An 18142-nucleotide genomic window follows, 5' to 3' on the forward strand; every position below is an offset into this window, starting at 1 on the left:
AGCAAGAGAATCTGGAAGACATCAGGTACATATAATTTGACTATACTTGACCATAGCTGCCTACCCCTCAAGCAGGGGACAAACAGCCCAAGATCCAATAACAAAAGATGTGACCATATTAAGCCCTCATGGAACACACTGTCAAAGACAAAGTTCATCTCAATAACTTGCCCATTGTTGTTTAATGAATGGGGCTAAAAATATTAAGTTTCAGTACAGAACATAAAAATGTCTTAATTTTAGAAACAAACCATAATACACTATAAGAAACTCATGCCATTTTCCCCCACCCTAAGCACTCATATTTTAGTGGTTGGGTTTTTTTTTTTTTTTTTTTTTTTTTTTTTGAGTTTTGTTTTGTTTTGTTTTGCATGGGCATTTCTGGGGATTGAACCCATGGGCACTTTACCACTGACCTATATTGCTCAGCCTTTTTAATATTTTGAGACATTATCTCCCAAGTTGCTTTGGGCTTTGTTAAATTACTGAAGCTGGCCTCAAACTTGCAATCCTCCTGCCTTAGCCTCCCCAAGTCACTGGGATGCCTCCCAGTTCCTCCAACTAAAAAAAAATCCTACAGTGGTACATGCCTGTAATCCCAGTGGCTTAGGAGGCTGAGGTAGGAGGATTGTGAGGTTAAAGCCAGCCTTAGTAATGGCAAGGTACTAAGCAACTGAGACCCTGCCTCTAAATAAAATATAAAATAGGGCTGGGAATGAGGCTCAGTGGTCGAGTGCCCCTGAGTTTAATACCCAGTACCAAAAAAAAAAAAAAAAATCCTAGGCAATACCTTTGAATCCTCACTCTTTAACATTCTATATATTCACTTCATCAATTTTGTTTCCTAAATACTCCTTCAGTCTCTTTACTTCTTGCCACCCATCTATTCCCCTGCATCTATCTGCTGGGTTCCACTATCTCTTACCTAGGAGATCCATCTACAGTAGGCTTCTAATTGGTCTTGTCATGCCCATACCTGTCCCTGCAATCTATTCTTCACACTACAGAAGGTGTAATCTTTACAAATAAAGTCTGACTTTGTCACTTCTCTCCTCATGACTTCCTACTGCACTTAGGATTCTAAAACCAAAATCCAAGCCACAGCCCATAGTACTGGGACTGAGCTCCCACTTCAACTCACACATCGTTCCCCCACCTCTTCCTTTACCCACAGCTCTCCACACTCCAGACATTTTGGCCTTCTCTGCTTCATCAAATGAACCCATTTCCCCACCACCAACACCACAAAGTCTCTGTACATGCTATTCCCTCTGTGTGCAACACTCTTCTATTCCAGTCCTCTCTCAGTTATCACCTACTCATTCTCCAATGCTATTTTCCAGTGTCCCTCCTTCAGGGACCCATAAGACTAGATCAGGGGCCTGTTACATGTTTTCATAGCATGATGTCCATCTTCAGTTTAAAATTGTTATTAACTTAAGTAACATGTCTCACTCTTCACACCATAAGCTGCAGGAGAGCAAAATTCACGCCTGGTATGTAAAAAAAGCAGGCACACTCTTATACATCTATGAGTGATACAACTGCATCAACTTCTAGAGGTATAATACCAAAGCCATATTATTGATAAAATTTCTTAAAAGACCAATTCTTTTCTTAGAGGAAAACACAATCTAAGAAAATCTGGAAGGACATTACTTAAAAATAATGACTAAATAAGACCTAATCTTTTAACAATTTCATCTTGATCCAAAAGTACAGTGGTTTATTCATCAAGCGAAAACTTCCATAGTTTCAATATTGCAAAGAACTTCATTTTAACAAGATCGTTGTACATTCACTGCTAAAGTGACATATGAATTAAATGGAAATAGGGCAGCTTCACAATCTCCTGCAAGCTATGAGATAAAATGGGAATAATAATACAAACTTTGGAAATACAAGCCCCTGCAATCAAATTCTAACTCTAATGCTCAATAATAGTTTCACCTGGGACTATCTACCTTATCTCCCCTCTTACTTTCTTTATCTGGACAGTAATTTCTACTGTGAAGGTTAAAAGTTAAGTGAAATAGGGGCTGGAGTTGTGGCTCAGTGGTAGCACGCTTGCCTGGCATGCGTGAGACACTAGGTTAGATTCTCAGCACCACATACAAATAAATAAAATAAAGGTCCATCGACAACTAAAAAATATTTTTAAAAAATTAAGTGAAATAATTTATATAAAAATACCTGACGTATAGTAAGCTCTGGATAAATAAGTTCCCCCTCTCTGTAATTTTTTTGTCTTCGGTGATACACTAAGTTTAACAAATGCTACTGATGCCAGGCTTCACCCCAATTAAGAAGACTCCTGTTTTTTCTCTCTCAGTATAACTAACCTGATCTCTATGCCCCCATAGAATATTCCTGCTCAGGTGTTCAAATACCTCAATCTGTGGAACATCTTTCAGATTCCTCATTTTCAAAATATGTTCCCTTGACCTAGGTGCAATATTGCTTATTTGTCTCTCCCTCTGGGAAGGCTCTAATTACTCAGCAGATTCTAGGAAAAAAAATATGAAATTCTGTAGATCCTTTTCAAGTTGTATACACTTATCTCACAACTGTGATGTATTTCCAGAGATCCTATACAACCATGGAAAATGAAAATGCTATTCTTCAGATCTGAGTTCCAAAGAGGCAGCCGTCTCTTGCAGTTAGTACTAACCTGGAGCTATGTAGCCAGGAGCAGCTGTAGCCCCAACAAAAGCTCCCCTTGTCAGAGTTCCTCTTCCTCTGCCCCGAACCGCCTGGACTGCTGCAGACACAGCTGTATTCACGACACCCTTTGCCTACAAAAAGGACATTTTCATCAATGACAGGAAGAAGAGTCATCAGCCTCTCATCTCTTTGATGCACAGCCACCATAAGAAACTATGGGCTAATCAGGTGAGACAATTAGTCATCTGTAACAAGGATCTTTGATGTGTCACAGGCAAATAGGAAATGACACCTACCTTACAGAACTGTTCTGAAGAATATGCTGGGCACATAAAAGGATACAAATAACTTCTTTTCACAAGGGTTACCCAGAAAAGAGTTCTTATTATACACACAAATTTCAATAGTGAAATCATATCCAGGGGCTGGGGATGTGGCTCAAGCGTTAGCGCGCTCGCCTGGCATGCGTGCAGCCCGGGTTCAATCCTCAGCACCACGTACAAACAAAAAATGTTGTGTCCGCCAATAACTAAAAAATAAACATTAAAATATTCTCTCTCTCTCTCTCTCTCTCTCTCTCTCTCTCTCTCTCTTTTTAAAAAAAGAAAAGAAAAGAAAAGAAATCATATCCAAAGTCATTTTAGGCTCAATGAAAGTCATTACAGACAATTGATACCTAGGTTGGAAAGCACTGAATTTTCTGCCTAGAGGCAGAAAACATTCCAGCAACAAACTACCCAGCATTAGGTGCAAACCTAAGTGATAAAAATAGAACAGACCAAGACTGAAAGACCAAAGATGTGGACACCAGTTCCTCATCTGTGACCTTAGGAAGATCATGGATTTTCTGTGAGCCTGTTGTTCTGCTGTTGGTATGTTTTTATCAATCATTAATAAATACCACCACCAGTCCTCTTCTTGCTCTAAACTGGTGAATTCACATCATATCTCCCTCTCTCCCTCTCTCCCTCTGGCAGTACCCCCACTGTAAAATGAGGATAATGATATCCACTTCATTTTCCTTAAAGTAGAAACAGTAACTGAGAGTACAGACATGAAAACAAATTAAAAATTAAAACTGGTAAATCAAGGAGCAAGAGTACAGAAGACTACTAAAACACCCCTTTCCCAAAGAGAAAATTTACAAAAATCAAAAAGAATTTTAATTTAAATATTATGGTTATTTTTAGTGCAAAAATGCAATAAAACTCAAGCTTGAAACCACTAAGTTTCCTTAAAGAAATAAGGTACATAGAAAGTGGTGCACAGCTTCAACGCACACTGTCTGATAAAGTCAACAAGAGCCTTAAAAGAAGACAGAATCAGAGGGTACACATGTTCACCTCACATGGAAAAATCATCATCCCTTTGTCCTCCTAAGATAGCTGCTACCTCTGACATGACTAGCCAGAAGATACTTCCAAGGTCAAATATATCATGCACTGGGACAATCGTTTTCCTCTTTGCTTGAAATAAACCAACCCACACATCCAAAATAGACTGCTTCTTGGCTGTCAAACACATTGAACACATGAGTTTTATAGTTTCTAGTACAAAAAATTTCTAAAACTGAGTGAACTTCATATAGACTTTAAAAAAAAAATACAGCCTAGTTGAAAATAGTTAGGAACCAACAATCTGACGGCAGCAAGTGTTTCCACCCAGGTTGAACTCCTGATATGAGCAACAAGCTTCACTATCTAAAAAATACTTGACCCTACACTAGGCTTTTTAATTTTTTTAAATATCTTTATTTTTTATTTTTTTTTATTTTTATGTGGTTCTGAGGATCGAAATCAGTGCTGTGAGACAAGTGCTCTAACACTGAGCCCCAACCCCAACACTGCTTGGCTTTGTAAAGCACTAAAATTAACTGACCACATCCAAGATGTAACCCATGGGGAAAAACAAAACAAAGCAATGTAACAATGATTTTTGAGCTTAATCTAGAACATAATTTGGCCTATAGTTACTATAAGATTTTAGGAAAAGAAAATATTATTTTCTACATATGTGACACCATAATTTAACAGCTCTATTTTTATTATTATTTGGGGGTAGGATTGAACTCAAGGGCACTCAACCACTGAGCTGCATCTCCAGCCCTATTTTGTATTTTATTTAGAGACAGGGTCTCACTGAGATGCTTAGCGCCTCACCATTGCTGAGGCTGGCTTTGAACTTTCGATCCTTCTGCCTCATCCTCCAGCCTCAGCCTCCCAAGCCACTGGGATTACAGATGTGTGTGCCAATATGCCCAGGTCTATTTTTACTTAATCTTAGTAAAAGTTAATTTTCTGTTTATATTTTAAATCCTAGAGTTTAATCAATGTTTATTACAGCTGATATAAGAAGTTTAAGTAAATATAAAACAAATATCTAGATGGATATCACATGCAATAGAAACACCTACAGCCTTTCAACAGAGACCACCCAGTTTGAAAGGGAACCTCTATCATCAATTAGCTGTATGACTGCATGCAAATTTCTTAGCTTCCTCTTCTGTAAATGAGATAAATTCTACCCTCCTACAATGGACTTAGCAAATGGATAAAAGGGCCTAAATATAATTTTTTTTTTTTTTAGTTGTAGTTGAACACAATATTTATTTATTTATGTATTTATTTTGATGTGGTGTTGAGGATTGAACCCAGGGCCTCGCACGTGCTAGGCCAGCACTCTACCGCTGAGCCACAATCCCAGCCCCATAAAAGGCCTAAATATAATTTTTAACATACAAGTTTAAATAGCTAAGTTCCTTCTATTAATCTAAGCATGTTTAATGTCTCTATCACATAGTACATTCAGATATTATTATTACACTAGCACTCTCCATAAATCAGAGAATGTGTCTTAAATTGACTTATGTATCCCTTTTCCCCTCACAATAAATCACACATAAGGTACATGTCCAGAAACACACATACACAGGGGAACATACTAGAGATTGAACATAGGGGTACTTTTACCACTACGGCATCCTTAGCTCTTTTTATTTTTTTATTTAGAGACACTCTCTCACTAAGTTGCTAAGGCTGGCCTTGAACTTGCAATATCCCTGTCTCAGACTTTCAAGTCACTAAGATTACAAGCATGCACCATTATACCCCACTTAGAAAACATTTTTTAAATGAAGGGATGGAAGAATTTCATATGCAAAAAGACATGTAAGGAGGAAGTTATCTTTTCCAAATACCTTGAGAAGATCCTGGGTCTTTAGTAGCACTGACATTCCTAGCCAGTAATTTATACAAGCAACACAGTGTCATCTTTTTGTGCTGCCCACAGAAGGAAACCCCAAGTAAACAATGTCAAAATACACAGTAGAAAGAAAATGGAAGAGGAGATGAAAAGTTACAAGAAAAGTGTGAATCCTAAGCAGTTTGTCAGCCTCCTGAGCTAGACCAATGCTCACACCTACCAAAAGTCCAAATCACCTCAACATTTCACCTCATCAAGAATGACCCCAATCCTTCAAATATTGCTATCTGCCTCTCTTACAGCTATACAATGTGCCTTAAAAAAAACAGAACAGGGAACAACTGGTCTTGATATATATTATTCATGAGCTAGCCCCTCAAAAAAGTTGCCAAATAAATGATAAAGAAACAATTTCAGAAAAAGGTAAAGCAGCAAGTGTACAGGAAATTTCTTACAACATTTTTCAAAAGTTTTGTAAAGATTTAGCTAAACTCATACCTGAGGAATAATCTTCTTTTTCTTATTATTTGCTGCATTGGGTCCAGAAAACAGCTTCTCCAGGGCAGCTAAGGCTGCACTTGCCTTGGCCACTTTCTTATTTGGACCTGCACCTCTGAATTTCTGTCCATCTACTTCTACCTGAAATCAAGAATTCCACTTTGCAATTATCCCATGCAATTCCTCTATGTAGCTTTTATTTAAACTCATACCATGGAAAACAACAGAAATCAGATAATACCAAAAGAACAGATTGAGTCTAACAATTTTTTTAATATGTACGTTCAGGATATCCTAGGTCTGTCAGAAGAAAAATAAGACAGCATATTATCTAGAAACACACCTCCATTACAAAGCGCTTGTCATGGCTTCCACCAGTTTCTGAGATGAGTTCATACTTGAGACCTCTTCTTTTTTCATTGAGCTCCATTACAGGATTTTTGCCACTTGCTGTGAGGATAGGGCCCTGAGTTCTTACCTAAAAAAGAAAGAGAATCTGGAAGTTCAAATAAGATTTTAAACTATTAAATTCTTTTTTAATTATTTATTTGTACTTCTTAGTATATATGACAGAAGAATGTACTCTGACATATCAAACATACATGGAGTATAACTTCCCATTTTTTGTGGATGTTCATGATGTGGAGTTATACTGGTTATATACAAATTTCTTATTAATATGATTATGCTAAAAAAAAAATTCAAAAATTCAACTTTAAAACATTTAGGGTCTAGGATGAGTCACTTAAATATAGTTATGGCAAAATATCAAAGGTGTGGAAATCTACAAGCAATAAATGCTGCTGTCAGCCTGCCTTTGAAGCAAGTCTATCCCAATAGAAGAGTACTCAAACCCAATAAAATGTAGCCTTGTCACTCCACGACCATGACAATGCTAAGTGACTAAAAAGGAGAATAGAACAACTGGGATTTATATGACACCACATTTATATTTTCACCTTTTGGGTTAGGAAGAAATAACTCAAATTGGGATGTGAAAGGAAAATATTACTATAAACCTTTCAATCGCTAAACATATTGAAGAGCACCTATAGGAAAAACCAGTAGACTATAGACTATGAATTGTGAAATATTAAAATAACAATATTGGCATCATTCTCTGTCCTATAGGAGCTACAGTATACTGGAAAGGACAGAGCTAATCACTATAAAACAATGTATGTTAGAGAACAGATGCATGCTGTGGAAACACAGAAGGGATCACTTTCTAGAGCAATCAGGAAAGTTTTCTTGGAAGTAACACATGACCTTAAAGGGTTAAGTACCAGACTATCTTCAGGAAAAATCAAGGAGAAGGGCATTCTGGATGGGAGAAAGGGCAATATAAAGGCCCAAGAGAGGCAAAGAACATTTGTTTGGAGAAAGATGGAAAGTTGGGCAGCAAAGAGAAGAAGTTAGTGTACTAGGACCTGATTAGAAATACCCTGGAAGGGACCAAATCACATAGGACTTTGAATGCCAGAAAATGAGCCTTGACTTTATAATGGACAATCTGGAGGCCAGTGAAAGAGTTTAACCTGGCAACTGACATGAGGAGAGTTGTATTGTAGGAAAATCACTCCAGCAATGGTACAAAGAATTGGCTTGAAGAAGGATGTGATTATAAATTGGGGCGGGGGGGCGGGATTTCACTTAAGTATGTGAAGGTTTAAATGAAGAGAAAGACTGCACCAAAACAACAACAAAAAAAAAAAGAAAAATGCTGGGAATATAATTTTGAGAAAAGAAAGACCTGACAGACTGAGTACTCTTTGAGGTCAGAGATCATGTCTGTAATTCCACTACAGAAATTTCTCAAGACATACTGAACAAACAAAATGAATGCCCAAAAATGAGATGATGCATATAAAGCTAATGAATATCAAGAGTTTCTTAATAATGTACTCTGTTGATTAAGTAGTTGCTGCTATAGAAGTGAAACAATGGACAAATAATTTCACTTCTATAGCAGCAACTACTTAGAAAATTGGGTCTTTTGCAATAAACATCCATTCATGATCAGTTTTCATAATTTACATTTTGAAATTTTCATGGCCAATTTCCAATCTCCATCTTTTAAAGACAATAATGAGTAATTTTAAAAACTAGACCTATATAAGCATTCTCTGCTTCCCAAACCTAAAATAACTTTTATAAAAATGAGTCCAGACAAAAAAAGTATTTGAATTTTAGGGCTAGAGGTGTAGCTCGGTGGCAGAGTAAATGCTTAGCATGTGTAAGGCCCTGCATTCACACACATGAAAAAAAAAAAATCTGTGTTAATCAGTAGTAATCAGTTCCTAAAGGAAGAAATTAAAAAATAAGGACTTTTGTTCCCTGCCATTACCACATTACAGAGAAACAAAGTATAGATGGAGCAGCTACCAAAACGTCCATACACTCATATGGCTTCTCTTAATGCAGCTCACCTAGCTCTCCCTTCCTAATTATCTTTGTACTTAATGGTCTGAATCATGTAATTTACAAGGCATTTCTTCTCTTTGATTTATATGACAGTGCCAGCAAAATAACACCTCACCCTGTGCTTTCCACAGTCAGGAGCCACTTTTGTTCTCCAGAGTAGCCCATGGAGAGTCCAGTGTGACTTTCTCAGGCTTCAGCCCCATCAGCTCCACACTGGCCCACTTGGCACTTTCAAACATGTACTTTCAACTCTAGGTCTTTACATCTCCTCTTCCTTCAGTCCAGAATTCCTTCTTTCCACCTTTCCCCACATGGCAAAATTTACCATCTATGACCTTGCTCATGTTGTACTACCTCTGATTTTACGTAACTATGTAAGTGTATGTGACAGTCACATAACCACTTCCTTGAGATTTCACCTTATATATTCATTTTGCAATTACAGTACTTATCACATTGTATTATCAGTTGTTATTAACATGTCTTTTTGCCTTTCTAGCCTGGGAACATCTTCAGCTTCTGGAAACAAGATCTTGCAACACCGGCACATACTAAAAGGGGTTTATGGACTAAAATAATTAGTATATTAAATGACAAAGTATGTTGGCACAGAGTTCTATTTAGGCCTTTTTGTTTGTTTGTTTTCGGGGGAGGGGGGGTTTGTTCTTACAAATGACAAAGTTAAAAAAAAAAAAAAAAAAATTAAATGCAAGCTCTGTTACTCCAAAGCCAATTTCCTTGACAGAGAATCCAGTAAATGAGGGTTCCATGAATCCCTCAATGTGCTGTGTATACTCAGTACTTAAATTTTGTCCCCATTCTATTATCTGTGGTGATAAGCTCATATGTCAGGACTTCCTCAGATTCTAAGGTACATTCTGAGTCGGGCTAGGCCCTCCTTCAGGGTTGTATCATCTAAATGACGACCCCAAATGCCCCACAAACACACACAGCTTAGCACACACCAAATAATCCCAAATTTCCTCCATTAGATCCATTTTCTGGCCTTCAGTTAGTACTGAGACTCTTGATATGTTACAATTATGACATACCAGAAGCACCTTCCATGGCCAACAACAGGGAAATGCTAATTAAATTATGGTATATTCATTTGTTATGCTGACAAATATTTTTAGAAAAAAAAATCAAGACGTAAAACTTCATGAAAATATGACTATCTTCATTAAAATATTCATGAAAATAGATCTGGGTTGAAATAAACCAAAATATTAATAATATCCACTACTGGGATACAAAGTTAATAATATCTGCCACTAGGATTTTTTTATTTATTCTTTTCCACATCTTTTAAATTTTCTACAATGCACCATATTACTTTTTTTTAAGGAAAAAAACACGTAACTATACCTCTAAGGTACTGGAGGTTTCAGTTGTAGAATTTCCAGTATTATTGCTTGAGTTTGAAGACACTGTTTCATTTTTGCTTTCATTGTCTGATTTTTCATCGGAACTCATACATTCAATATCTGCATCAAAGCCAGTTGGATATCCCATGGCCTGTAATACCTGTGAAAATTACATTAAGGTACAGTTTTATTTAGATACTAGAGATCATAGAGAATAGATGTAACATTGAGAAAAAAATTTCAAATTCATAACATTTTGATTCACAAAATACCTTTGAGGAAGAGCAAGATTGTGCTAAATCTGTAAATCTTTGGTTAAATAAGGTACACTTATCAGGGTAAATTTCCTCAGAGTAATTAGGTTTAAATAAAAAATTACAGAAATGCAAACCTGAGGTTGTTCCTAGTTCATTTAATTTGAATGTGAAAGGTACAGAAAATAAAGAGCACAAGCAGGCTCAATCAATGAGATGAGAAATAAAGTAAAACAGTACATTGTCAAGTATACTGAACTAGAAAAGACCAAAGAGTCTAATCCTGTATTTCTCTTTTACTCCTTAATTTTCCAATCTGCAAACCAGGAAGACTGGATTAGCTGGCCTCTAAATTCTATGACTCGGGCTAGGTGTGTAGCTCATTGGTAGATCACAAGCCTAGCATATGCAAGGCCTTCAGTTTTGAGCCCCAGAATCACAAAAAACAAAGAGTAAATTCTGTGACTCAATTCCATGAAGGGAAATTGGCCCCAAAAGGGAATCAAGATATTTTTTTTTACCTTTCAACACCTTTGTGTGTTAATTACAAAATAGTATCTAAAGCTTTAGTTACTTTATGGTAGCTTGATGAAAAATCTGGAAATGGCAAATATCTGATGATAAAGAAATATTTGAACAAATAACAGAATATCCATATCATGTCAATCAAAACAGCCATTAAGGGGCTGGAGCTGGGGCTGGGGCTCAATGATAGAGCGCTTGCCTGGCATGTGTGAGGCCCTGGGTTCGATTCTCAGCACGAAATACAAAAAAATAAATAAATAAAGGTCCATCAATAACTAATAATTTAAAAAAAACAGCCATTAAAAACTACTTATGAAGATTTCATAAACAAGAAAACACTAAAGTTAATGGAAATATTAGAGAAAAAAATTATATACATAATCATATAAATACTGTGAGCCCAACTTGAAAAAACAAATAAGACAGGGAAGGGCTGGAAATAAACCTACACATAAAAATACTCACCTCTGCCTCAAAAAATGCAACTGACATATTTTTATTTACTTTTTTTCTGTATTTTCCATACTTCATATAATCATATACTATTTTACACCAAAAAATAATAATTTTATGATTCAGAGGTAACAAAAGTTTCTGGTATTGGTATGAAAATCTTAAAGATACCATTCATTTACTCCAGGAAAATAAGCACATTATTTGGAACATTAAATAACAAAACATTGTTAAGGAAAAAAAGTACAGTAAGTACCTTCACTGCTACGTGAAGTTTTGCTGTTTTCTTGGATGGTCCTGAGGCTTCATATGTTGTGCCATCCACATCTACAGACATTGTGAAGACTGGGGCGTGGACAGGGCCAGACTGAGACAAGAGCTTATACTGAAGCCCAGGCCTGATCTGATTTAGCCTCATTAGTGCATTCATAAGGTCTATTGCTTTACTATCCAAAACTATTAAAGAAAAAGAAATGAGAAATTAACTACAAAGACATTTTGTCTTAAGGTAAGCATTTGTAATTATTGTAAGTTTAGTAATTACTTAGCATTAGTAATTATTATAAGTTTACCATTTTTTTAAATTGAGAATTTCAAAACACAAATTTACATCATCTCGTAAATAGTTCTAAAATGAATTATTATGCTAACATCACTATAAAACTAACATGCTTAGTATATACATTAATTTCCACATGTGTTATTAATGTGTGTCTTAAGCAATAAAGCTTGGTAACTTGTGAAAGTTGTTTGATGATCAATTTCCCAGTGAAGAGCTTTCCATTTGGGGGGAATACTGGGGATTGAGCCCAGGGATTCTTGCATGATATGCAAGCACTCTAACACTAAGCTACATTCCCAGCCATGTCTCTAATATTTATTTCTGAAACAAGGTCTCAGTCATCCACCCAAGCTGGTCTTGAACTTACTATCCTCTGCCTCAGCCTCCCAAGTAGCTGGGACTAGAGGAGTACCCCACTTGAGATCTTATTCCTAAAACTAATCAAATCAGTCAAATTCTTTTTTATTCCCAGTGTTGGGGATTGAAACCGGCAACTCAATCTCGCTAAGGAAGCACTATCACTGAGTTGGCACCCCTAGCCAAAATCCTTCCACTTTTTATTTTCCCTTTCTGAGGCTGTAAACTCTCTCTAGTTCACATCAATAAAGATAAAGAGTTTACACACTTTTCCTTAGGTTTCGTTTCATCTTCTTATTAGGATCTTTATCATCTCCTAATCCATCTTCAAATGGCCTCTTTAGAGCTGAAGACCCAGCACCTAAAAAATATCATGAGAGTTTCACTATCAGTTGAAACAATGATCTTATTTATTCTAATATGTTCAGGTAGGAAAACATCAGAAATTACAAAGATCACACATATTTTTCACTGACCAATTAATCTATCATATTTATAATCTAGAAGAGCAAATGTTTAAAAGCCAGTCTTCTTAACACAATTTAATATTATCACTTTTTACAAATATTTATTTTCCAATTTATTCATTATACACATATAAATACCTATGCATATGATATGCTCTGATCTCCACACAGTGGTGCTAAGAACTGAGTATGTGGCAAGTAATCAGGTCATAAGGGCAGAGCCCTCATGAAAGGGACTAGTACACTTAATAAAAGAGGCCTGAATTTGTCCCTTCCACAATATGAGAATACATAGCAGGTGCCATCTGTTAGGAATAGGCCCTCACCAGACACCAAATCTGCATGAAACTTGATCCTAGAATTCCAGCCTTCAGAAATGTGAAAAATAAACTTGTCACTTATAAATTACCCATTCTAAGGTGGTTTCTTATAGCATCCCAAAGAAACTAATATAGCATATATTTACATCTATTACATGCATGAACAGCAAAAGTGTGGAAAGTTATACACCAAAATGTTAAAAGTAGTTACCTCTGATAGAATTATTTTTATGTGTGTCTTCTCAAATATTTCTAAACCTTAACATTTGCTTCTTATATAAATATTAAGCATCAATATAATAAATCTTATGCCTTCAGAAATCTGATTATCAAACTATAAAATATCTTCTGCCTCTTCAAATCCCATTTAAGATTTTATTAACAATACCCCTTCCTCCATAAAGTCTTTCATATTGACTTTTCTAACAAAGTGTCAATGGGATCCAAAATAAGCCTGTATTGTTGTCTATACCATCTATATATTCTGTGTGTCTTTAGTGCTCTTTGAAAGTTGAAGATATTTTCTCCTTATCTTCTACTTTATAAAGTATCTTAATCCAAGACTTAAGAGACGACTTAATAGGTATGGAATAAGTAGTAATAAAATTAATCAATTTCTTGGAAAAAGCTGTCAAGCAAAAACTTGCTAATTTTTTTTTTTTAAATAATAAAGAAAACCTCTCATCAACCTGTCCCAGTATGAAAAAGACTTTTCTGTGCCTTAAACTTAATAGGTGGTTGTTAACTTTTTCCTAAGGAAAGCCGTGCTCGAGATATTCATGCCACAAGATTTCTAGATACTTCTAGTGAAAAATCTGTACTAATATTGAGATTAATTATCTATTTTCTGATTATCAAGACTTATTGTCCCTTGGGGTAAACACTGACTATGGCATTTGAATGAGTCACTATTTACCTCTCAGGTCAATCAATCTTCAACAGAAGGCAATATTTGCTTAATGCTGTATTTTATTTGCATTACATAAAACCGTGAGTGTGCCAGTCTGCCAGAATGCAGCCTTTAAGAAATAGAAGTAAAAAAGGAACTATGTCTATTCAATCACTCTCTTGCTCATTAAATTACAATAAAAGTAGCTCCCTGACTGATTGGAAATCATAAGCTTGTTGAATGCACAGAGTTATTCTCTAACTCTTCCAGCTACATAAATAAAGCTCAAGCTAATTAAGCTTCATTCTATCATCCCACCCACTGAAAAAGGGCTGAAAAATCTCAGGTTAATCATAACAGTAATTGGAAAAGGGAGGAGCTTGCTTTACAAAAAGCTAGTTTTAAAACCTTTTTATTATCTAATAATAAGAAGTGATCATTTCTGAGACAAGAACATTTAAAAATAACAGTTGAGTGCTTACATCTACCTGCCTGGCACTACTATTAGTACCTTACACATATTGACTTAGTTAATTCTCACAAGCACCTTATGAAACTGGAACTTTTATCAATCCCATTTTAAATTCATTCATGTATTCATTCAATAACAAATTTTAATTATTTACTATGCACAGGACAATTTTAGATGCTGAACACTTAACAGAAGACAATCTTCCTTTTCTCAAAGAGCTTAGGCAGGGCAGTAGAGACTAATTACAACATGACATATAGTAGTGAATATAATGAAGAACAGTAAGAGGGGCTTTATGGTGAAGAGGTGTTGCTATTTTATATATGGTACTCATTAGAAGGGTCAGAATGGCATCACTGATCAGGTGATCTTTTGAGCCATTTGGCAGGAAGCATCCAAGCAGAGAAAAGAGCATGTAGGTCCCAAGGCAAAAACACACTAAGGAACATGATAAAGGCTTGGGTGATGGGAGTGGCACAAACAAGGAATAGGTAGTAGCAGGAGATGAGGAGAGCTGGGTTACATTAGGTTCTCAACCCTGTGCTATTAACTGACAAAATGTCAAGGTTCCACTTCCAAGATATGAGAGTAAATAAATTAGAAAAGAGTTCCTGATGAGATCCTTTAGAAAGGATGAGATGTTTACAAAGCTAAACAAAACTTAGAATAAATATCTGTTCCCAGACAATGAAGAATTAGTCTTGAGAGATAAAGGAAACCCTGCACTGGGGGCCACATTTCCCCTATGGCTATTTTCCAAATCCAAAATAGTATACAAAGAACTGAACAGACTTCTTTCAACAGGCTCCTAGGTCTCAGGGTTCCAAAACTGAAGTTCAAGGACCACCAAGAAGAGAAGGCATGGTGGATCCCCATAATCTAAGTTGGGCTTCTAAAATGTTATAAACTAAATGTAAGATGATCTGGAAATAGTCACAAAGACTGAAGCCCAACTTCCATCACCTTAATCCCAGAGTGCAATAAAATTATCCAGGACTGCCAAATCCATTTGCCATCTCACAGAAAAATGAAATAAATCCAGGCTTTAAAGTCTCTATAATTTTCATCTTAACCTTCAACATTTATTATAACCAGGCACATGAGAAGATTTGTGTTCAAAAATCCAAGAGAAAGCAGAAAACATAAACAGACCCAAGAAGGACCCAGGTGATGGACCTTTCAAAAGCAAACTTTATTACAAAGAACTTCTGGAAGAAAACCTGAAAGTTAATACTTTATACCCAAAATTCTAGAAATGAAAAAATACAACATAAGCTTAAAAACTGACACACCAGAAGAGGGTTGTGGTGGGGATCTTTCAAACATATGCTCAGATAATGGCAGAATAAGTAAAAACTCAAAAACAAAAAGTTAAATAGAAAATGCTCATTCGTCTGGAAATGAAGCAATGACATCTAAATGAACAAGGGGTCTAAGAATTAACAATAAGGGAAAATAATAAATGTTTTTAACTAAATAATAATAAAAGTATCAAAAGAACATGATGCACTTAAAATCTGTGCTTAAAAGGAAGCTTACCCACTTAAAAGTACATGCAATTAAATAAGAGACTGAAAACATAAATAATGGAACAGAAAAATAAGAGACTGAAAACATAAATAATGGTAACAGAAAACAGAAGGCAGAAAAATTAAAGCACAGAAATCAGTGAAACAGAATATGAACATACAACTAAGATAAACAAAACCAAAAGTTGATTTTTAAAAATCATAAATCCCTATTGAGAGTGATCAGAAAAAAAGGAAGATATGAAATACATGAAAGCAATGCAAATTTTAAAAGAGGATTGACTTACGAACTACTTTATTTCAAAATATTTTTAAATTTAGGTGAAACAGACAAATTCCCAGAAAAACAAAACTTACCACAAATGTTATAAGAAGATGACACTCCTATGCCTATTAGATCCATGATTTAAAACTTCCCACAAAGAAAACCACATGCCCAAAGGCTTCTAAATATTTAAGAGGAAAAAGTAATACCAATTCAAAAGAACAGAAAAAGAAGGAACACTTCCTAACTTACTTTATTAGGCAGTATAACCTTGAAGTGGAAACATTATAGAAAATGAATACTACTGGTCAATGTAACACCAAAAAAACCTACAAATAATTGGTTATAGTAGTTTTATTAGTCTCAAACCAAAAACTAACAAAATATCCTAAAATAGGTGAATGGTTAAACAAATTCCAGTTCATCTATACCATGCACTACTTACTGCACATAAAAAGGACAAACTATTGACACATGCCAACACTTTGGATGGACTCCTAAGATTACAATCTGAGTGGGAAAAAAAATCTCAAAAGGTCACATACTATGTAATCCCATGTATCCCTAAATGATAAAATTACCGAGACAAGAGAAATTTTGGTGATTCCTAGGGCTTAAAGGACAGGTGGGGAAGAGAGATAGGTATGCCTATAAAAGGGTAGCACAAGTGAAATTTTTCTGGCGATGGAATAGTTCTGTGTCTTGGTGGCAACAGTAGTTACAGAATCTACATGCATGGTACAATGACATAAAACTTAAATACACATATTGTATCAACGTCAATTTCCTGATATTACACAAAATGTAACAATTTAGGAACTGGGTGAAGGATATATTAGACCTCCCCATATCATCTTTGCAATTGCCTGTGGAAAAAAGACTGCTAGCCAGATATGGTGGCACACACCTGTAATCCCAGAGACTCAGGATCAGGAGGCTGAGGCGGGAGGATCCCAAGTTCAAAGCCATTCTTATCAAAAGCAAGGCGTTAAAGAACTCAGTGAGACCCTGTCTCTAAATAAAATACAAAATAGGGCTGGGGATGTGCCCCAGTGGACCAGTGCCCCAGAGTTCAATCCCCAGTACAGAAAGAGAGAGAGAAAGAGAAAGAGAAAAGAAAAAAAGGAAGGAAGAAAGGACTGCTGTTTTGTTCAGATAAGACTTCAAGGGAAAGATAAAAGCAGAAGGACCAGACTGGAAGTTATTGTAATAAACAAGGTAAGAGATGATGGTAGCTGAGACAAAAATATTAGCAAAGAAGAAACTAAAGAAAGATGAATACTGGACAGACTTTGAAATAAATAGACAGGGTTTGCTAGTGGTTTGAAGATGAGTAAATGAAAATGAATTCAAAGGTAGACTGAAAGATGTGGGTCTGAATACACAAGGTGGAGAATTTCCACAACTGGGACAGGGATACTATGGCAAGAGAAGAACAGTGACAGAGTGAGGCAGGAGTATGGATTTTAGAAATCTTAGGTTTGAGATGTGTTAGGCAGCTATGTGGGAATACTGAGGCACTGAGTTGAAGGACTGGAAGTCTGGGATGTAAGTAAATTTGGGAAAATCTGCAGTGTACAGAAGAAATTTCATGAAAAGAGACTAAAGGAGTCAGTGCAAATAAGGTCTAAGAACTGATTCCTGGGACACCTTAAAATTTGCAAGTTAGATGAGGAAGAACAAGCAAAGATAACTGAGGGGATGCCAACAGGGCTAGAAGAATGAAGAGAAAGTGATTACCTGGAAGTCAAATGAAAATCACTATTTTATTTCAGGAAAAACTGTCTGGCAGTATTAAAATGGTGCTAAGGATACAGGGCAACAGAAGCTTTGATACACTTCTGGTGGGAGAGAGTAAGCTGGTATATGTAACAATTCACTAAGTCACTTACTGG

At 35.9% G+C, this 18142-nt stretch overlaps 1 protein-coding gene across 3 annotated transcripts in view; it reads right to left on the bottom strand.

The window, feature by feature from the left end:
• Strbp (spermatid perinuclear RNA binding protein) overlaps positions 1-18142 on the bottom strand; it is a 123859-nt gene that overhangs the window by 5104 nt on the left and 100613 nt on the right. For all 3 annotated transcript variants that reach the window (XM_034636098.2, XM_071600927.1, XM_071600928.1), the window contains exons 11-16: positions 12574-12666; positions 11643-11842; positions 10156-10314; positions 6707-6841; positions 6364-6504; positions 2672-2795 (exon numbers count right to left, since the gene is read on the bottom strand). In XM_034636098.2, the coding sequence (XP_034491989.1) occupies positions 2672-2795; positions 6364-6504; positions 6707-6841; positions 10156-10314; positions 11643-11842; positions 12574-12666 (852 nt within the window). The remainder of the gene's footprint in view (positions 1-2671; positions 2796-6363; positions 6505-6706; positions 6842-10155; positions 10315-11642; positions 11843-12573; positions 12667-18142) is intronic.

The sequence above is a fragment of the Marmota flaviventris genome, chromosome 13 (genome assembly GCF_047511675.1).
Source record: "Marmota flaviventris isolate mMarFla1 chromosome 13, mMarFla1.hap1, whole genome shotgun sequence".
Lineage (NCBI taxonomy): Eukaryota > Metazoa > Chordata > Mammalia > Rodentia > Sciuridae > Marmota > Marmota flaviventris.